This window comes from Juglans microcarpa x Juglans regia, chromosome 7S (assembly GCF_004785595.1).
Source record: "Juglans microcarpa x Juglans regia isolate MS1-56 chromosome 7S, Jm3101_v1.0, whole genome shotgun sequence".
In the NCBI taxonomy this organism is placed as follows: Eukaryota; Viridiplantae; Streptophyta; class Magnoliopsida; order Fagales; family Juglandaceae; genus Juglans; species Juglans microcarpa x Juglans regia.
Window position 1 is genome coordinate 4,775,425 of NC_054607.1, and position 6,529 is coordinate 4,781,953.

A 6,529-nucleotide genomic window follows, 5' to 3' on the forward strand; every position below is an offset into this window, starting at 1 on the left:
AAGACCTTTAGGTCTAAGGTTTGAATTTTTGAATGTAAATAATTTTTAGAGACCATCGGACCAAGAGAACATCTTATTTAGTTACTTAAGATGCACTTGTGATAAGCTCCTTGCCAATAGTCTGAGCACCTTCGAGATTAGTTAGGACTTTGTTGACAGAGTTTTCCTCCGATCTCAGTTTCCAATTTCCACAAACAAATGTTCATCACAAATTTGAACTATTAACCATTTGACTATGAATTTAACACTAGTATGATTATAGAATTATCCTAGATGAGAACATCAAATCTCCACAAATGGAAACGATAAGAATATATCATCTTATAGCAAAGGAATATCAATCTCCACTGATCATTAGACATCAGGTAGACAAATATATTTTCCTTTCAGAAAAAAAAAGGAAAAAAAGTTTTCCTCTTACAATTCAAATAAGGTCAAGTTACCAAGATAATCACGCATAAATTTATTATTATTATTATTATTTAAGATGAACTTTATGCGGAAAAGATAACCTGCAGAAGTTTCTGGCTGATAAAAAGGAAAATTTACAAGATCTTTCTGTATTCATCTGCCTCTTGCGACATCTCCTCAAGGCTTCTGTCCCTTCTTTCCTGATCTAAGTCAAGATTTTTCTTTAATTCTTGCTCCTTTTCGTTTATCTAAACCATGTTAATAAGCAGAAAAATGTAAATATTCAAGTAAACGGTTAAAACAAACATAAAAACCAATAGTAGTAAGCAGTGAAGAAAGTTTCCATCTTACAGCATCATAGATCTCATCATTCCTCTCAAAGTCACCACCTTTCCTTGGCACGATGTGGATGTGAACATGGGGTACTGTCTGTCCTGACTGGGGTCCATCCTAAGGTTTAAACAAAGTCGATCATGCATTTAGTTTCAAATGACCTAAAAATACATCATTACTCAGGAGTAGTTACTTGGGGTGTGAAAATATGAACATGAAGTGCTAACTCTCTGTCATCAAACACCACAGTTTTAAACTTAACCATTGATGTTTGCTATAATATTGGTCAGTGACTTTAACACATAATCACATAATTCTAGAAAACTTGAAAAAGTTTGAACATGTAACGCACTATAAGAGTTTAACTTTAAGCAATAATTACATGAAGTTGTTTCCTAGACACACCTTTTAATTTTGGAATCTAACTTGTATTTGATTTTAGTTTTTCTCTAAGAAATCAACATGACCACCAAGATGCATGGATAGTAACTGATATTGTACAGTAGCAAGAGAGATATAAAAGAAGGATGGTAGCTGATATTCTAGTAAATAACAACCATCTTACTTGGATTGTAAATGTGAGAGATGATGCTTTGTGGTAGCACTCAAGCATACCACCAACCTTTTGTGCTGTGAGCCATAAATCACAAATCTCATCAGCAGTGAGATCAGCAACACGCTTAACCTCACGCCTTGAACATATGAGCACATGTACATAATGTCAAGTCAACCTTTGAACATTGAACCACATAAGATTACAGGTCCATAACAAATTAATACCTCAAAATCCAAGTATTTGACATGTGAAATTCTCAACTGGAATTCTGGGGTGCATAGCAGCATGTACAATTTTAAGTGGTGGTCATAATAAGTGGTGATGCAGGTCTAGCATTGTAGAGATGAAGATGCATGATTTATGCCTTTGATCAATCATAGCCAGTGAGTTGTAGGTGTGAAATTACCACTTTTTTCAAAAGCTTACATGATATCATAGCGAAGGTCTTGAGTTCAAATCTTGACTCTATAATCTAATCCATTTAATTAAATATTTTACGTGTTTGACTCACTCATTGAGAAGGAGCCTAGTCCATACATGAGGGGAGTGTTAAGAATAAAATCTGCCACTTCTATTGACTTAAATTTTTAGGATAAATAGTGATTTCACATATTTCAATAGTTGTACCCAAAGGATTTGGTCAATATCCTACAGCAATAAGCACATTGAACTATATTCTCCATTACTGCCACAAGTACCCCCCGGTGTGATGTAGGACAAAGCTATTTGAATTGTACCCATAGCAATAGCCGTGAACGGTTTACACCAAGAGTACTGGGAATAGTATTTTTACATTTGTGATCATAATGCAAGCCTTATTTGGGACAAGTGATTTAGGTTTCTAAGATTTGGCTTTTAGCATCAGAGTGAACGGCGTGTATGAAATCTGGCAAAGCAGCTTGGCAGTCATTGGATGTTCTAAAAGGTTGCTGAATCTCAAGACAGCAGCCCCTGTGAGTACATGAATGCGTGTCATATGCTCAGTCACAAAGATGTCCCTCTTAATCAAGATTCTGCAGGAGAAAATGCTTTGCACATAGCAATCCTTGAATGCATGCACTGTACAGTACCAGATGACAACATATTGCATCAAATCCAAGGTGATTGTACTTTATTTTTAGAAAATACTATTTATTCTATACTTGCAATTGTACTTATATAATGATAATTATATGTGCTGATGTATCAGTAATTAAAAATTGAAAAAATTTTAAAATTTGAAATTTAAAATTTAAATTAAAACAGAAAACAACAGTAAAATAGAACTGTTGAGGAGGAAAGGATATGACCTGCAAAGGAAAAGAGAATCACATCACAACAAGAGAAGAATAGTTGGTCATTCAAAATATAAGAACAGTACAAAAGAAATTCACCAAAAGCAAAACGGGCAAAGACCACTAGCGCCTTTTGATCTATAGAACTATATTATGCTTTTCCTCATAAAACTGCACCTTGTGATGCAGTTTCTGGGCTATCCTACCATTTCTCTAGCACCCCTCCACAGGGGCCACAACAAATTAACACACAAGTATGAAGAGAGGATCTGCTGAAATTAAAATTAAAGGCCAAAAGATTGCAGGAAGCAATGAATCTAGTGTGAAGCACACCAATACATGATGTAGAAAAGGAAATCAATAAATCCACAGGACATGATTGTAGAACAGTATGCAATTCATGGGCAATAGTATGATTTAGGCTTAGATTATAAGAAAGACACGCTTCTGAAGCCTTCTCCCTTTGTTAAAGTTAAGAGCATACAAGTTCTGATCGAACCCATCCCATTATTGTAGTCCTTGTGTACACAGATTCTAAGTTGGATTTTTACATAACACTAGATGAGTAATCATAATTATTAACTTGCATCATTACAAAGATCATCTTTTCCTTTTCCTGTTTTCTCAAAGACGTAAAGGTCGCCGCATTTTCTAGCTTTTCCTTTTCTATTTGGCAAACAAGAGGTGGGGAGACGCATACCAGGAGAGACAGGGCGGAGATTAACCATGGCAAAGGAAAGATGAGTGGTGAAGAATACTCCCGTGTGGGATATTTTGTGAGGCCCGAACGCGTAGCATTCCAAAGACATCTGTGTCCATTTTGCAGATTAAAGAACTTCATATTATATATATATATATATATATATATATTGAGAGAGAGAGAGAGAGAGAGATTGAAGAGGACGATGAGGAAACAGTGAAATAAGTACTAAAAAGAACGAAATGACCACTTGCCTTGATGACGGAGGAGACTGGTCGGAGCCCTCTTGATGAAGCAGCTTGGTCTGGAAGTGACTGAGGTCAACGCCTGCAGCAGCGCACACTTTTACCTGCTCTACGCCAACTGGGTTTATATTGACGAATCATGCAGAAGAGGGCTCTCTATCAGTATAAAATAAGAACGATTATAATGTTAAGTGCATCCTAACGGAAATGTTGTCTATATATTTTTATTTATTTAGTAATTAGGAAAGTATTTTTGAATAATATTGTAATTTTCTTTTTTTAAAATGCATAGGGATATAAAAAAATGAATAAAAAAAAAGCAAAGAAAAACCTAATGGCCTATCGAGACTCATCCTTGGGCTACACCCTCAGTGGATGTAGCATCTTAAATATACTATGAAGAAAAAATAAAAATTTGCGCATTTAGTATATTTAGCATCTTAATATACTAAATGTGCATCTTAAATATATACATTAGTGTAAATGATATTTTTTTAAAAACTCTTAATTATTAAAAAAATAAAAATATATATAAATTCACTAATAGTCAATTCTTTAACTATTAAAAAAATAAAAAAATATGTGTGACCGCATTTGAAAGTCATCCTAACATTTTACATAAAATAAAGTAATGCTAAATTGAGTTTTTAGAGAGATATGATATTCTAATATATGACATAATTTGATTTGTAAAATTTAAATTATATTTATAGTTTTAAAGAATGTAAATCATGCGTACTTCCTTTAAAAAATATGGGGTTTACTATAAAAAATAAATAAATTTTTATGTTAGTCTTAAATTTATTCATTTTTTTTAAAGAAAGTGTATGAGACTTGTGCATCTTATAATTGTAAATATAATTTCTCATAAAAAATGTTAATATTTTGTTTTTGTTTATAATTAAAATGAATTTTACTACAAGTATTTGTTTTTAAACTATTTTTTCTAGTTTTACAACTTCGCATAACTCTTTAATAATATATAAGTTTATGATTTATTTTTTTAAATCATTTTTGTATTGTTATTATAAAAAAATATTTGTGCTTAAATATTTATATTATAATTCTTAATAAAATTATTTATTTTCCAAACTTCTTAAATTTGATTATTTCATTTTCTTAACTTTTTATTAAAAGCAAGAATAGATAACTGCTGGATAAGATTCTATGATTTTTCTTCGCTAGTTGGTCATTTAGTCCCCCAAGGCAAAAGTGTTGGAAAGGCAAAGAAGGGTGGTATAAATTATAATAGAGAAAAGATATTTATAATTATAAATTATGAAGCATAATATCTTCTTTTAAAAAAAATATAAATTTATATAAAAAATTATTTTTTTAATAATCAACTAACGCACAACAACCATAACTGTTACCATTCTTTGGGAAAATATGTTAGGCGTGGCCACTTCGACCCAAATGATAAATCCACTGTGCTGTTGGCGTTGGTGGTGCCTCTGTAGCTATTGTCAAAGCCATTGGAGGCAGTCGCCCTGGCTATTATCATCATCGTGGCTCGCGACTGGGATTGGTGTCCACGTTTGGTAATCTCGATGTCCGTCGCAGCTTGTCCTCCTTCTCGTCCACATCATCTGTTAAGATTGTTGTTGCCACCGTTGATTCTGACCACATCAATTCCTCCAATGCCGCCGAAGAGGTTTCTTCTTTTACCCCACGTCAGTGTATGTATGTATGTAGTCGTGCTTGTTTGTTGGTGAATTGATACCTGTACTAGCTTTCACTCAGCTTGCTGTTTTTTTTTTTTTTTTTTTTTTTTTTTTTTTGGGTTTTTCATATATGTACATGTGCAGATCACCATGCTCCATCCAAACATAATTTTTCAGCCCCATCAACTCATTTCCTCTTTTGGGTATTTACTAGCTGGTCAATCCAATCGCTTTTCCTTGTATAAGGCACAACGTTTGTCATCTGTTGGTACCAGATACCCATAACCCATGTGGCATCCACGTGAGTGAGAAAGTTATTAATTAACTCTCCACCACTACTACTTAACTTTAGGGAAGTTAATTAATCCCCTTATATGAAAGCTCTTTAAATAAGAGTTTTACGTACATTAAATTAAGAAGTGTGAAAAAAATATACATACAAAAAGAAAAGCTCTTCTCTTTCTCTCTACAATTTCCTAGAGAAACGATCTAAATTTCTTAATCTTGAAGTGTGAAATTTATTGAGAGTGTAGTAGCTTTCTAAGTGACGTAGATGTGCAATCACAACAAAATGATGTGGGTTGTAAGAAGAGCAAAGGTCTGGCATTGTAAAAAATTTGCCCATTGAGGTAATTAGATTAACCTTAATTAAAATTGGTATCAGAGCCTATACTAGTTGTTTTCACCTTTATGAACACGATTATATGTTGTTTAATGCTTTGGAATGAGTTTATAACCATGTAATTTATGACATGCCATGATTGTTTATGTTTCAGATTTTTTATTAGAGGCTATGGTATAACATGTTTAAGATTGAATTATCTACATAAGAACATTCCTTATAATGTCATAAACATGTTTCTTAAATTTGGTAAAGTTTCGTTGCATATAGAAGAAGAAATCTGAAACCCTAATTTTAAAGTTAAAGTTTGGATTGTGACTTTGAGCCAATTTTTAACCACCCAAATCTGGACATAAATTTTATACGGTTAGAAATCTGCGTTCTTGAGCTTTAATTTGAAATATCATTCGCTTAACTCTGATTTAATATGAGAAAGTTATGACCGATTGAAAAATAAGTGGTCAAAATCAAGAAAAATTATAAATTTGGGTTGAGGGAGAAGACAATGAACAATGTTTTTTTACCAGTCCCACTCTCGACTACGAAGAGTGTGATCCACCCTTGCACTTGGGATGCGTGTTTGCTCATTTTATCGACACACATACACATTAAGATGACTGAAATCTATGTTTGGATGTCAGAAAAAACCTTGAGTTGTGGAGGCGATGTACACTCTCCACCGTGGCAAGTGAAGCAGAGGCAAGACAATATCTAGAACCAAAAC

The 6,529-nt window shown here is 33.2% G+C and overlaps 1 protein-coding gene across 2 annotated transcripts; it reads right to left on the reverse strand.

The window, feature by feature from the left end:
• Window positions 1-301: 301 nt before the first annotated feature.
• LOC121240461 (bifunctional bis(5'-adenosyl)-triphosphatase/adenylylsulfatase FHIT-like) lies at window positions 302-3,682 on the reverse strand. 2 transcript variants are annotated; one of them, XM_041137927.1, is made up of 5 exons: window positions 3,529-3,682; window positions 3,275-3,383; window positions 1,310-1,374; window positions 763-861; window positions 302-659 (listed from the first exon to the last, which is right to left on the reverse strand). In XM_041137927.1, exons 2-5 carry the CDS (start codon window positions 3,381-3,383, stop codon window positions 546-548), a joined length of 387 nt encoding a protein of 128 aa, XP_040993861.1. In that variant the 5' UTR covers window positions 3,529-3,682; the 3' UTR covers window positions 302-545. The 2 variants fall into 2 exon arrangements, with proteins under 2 accessions (XP_040993861.1, XP_040993860.1); XM_041137926.1 differs by having other exon boundaries at window positions 1,310-1,456; window positions 3,273-3,383.
• Window positions 3,683-6,529: the final 2,847 nt, after the last annotated feature.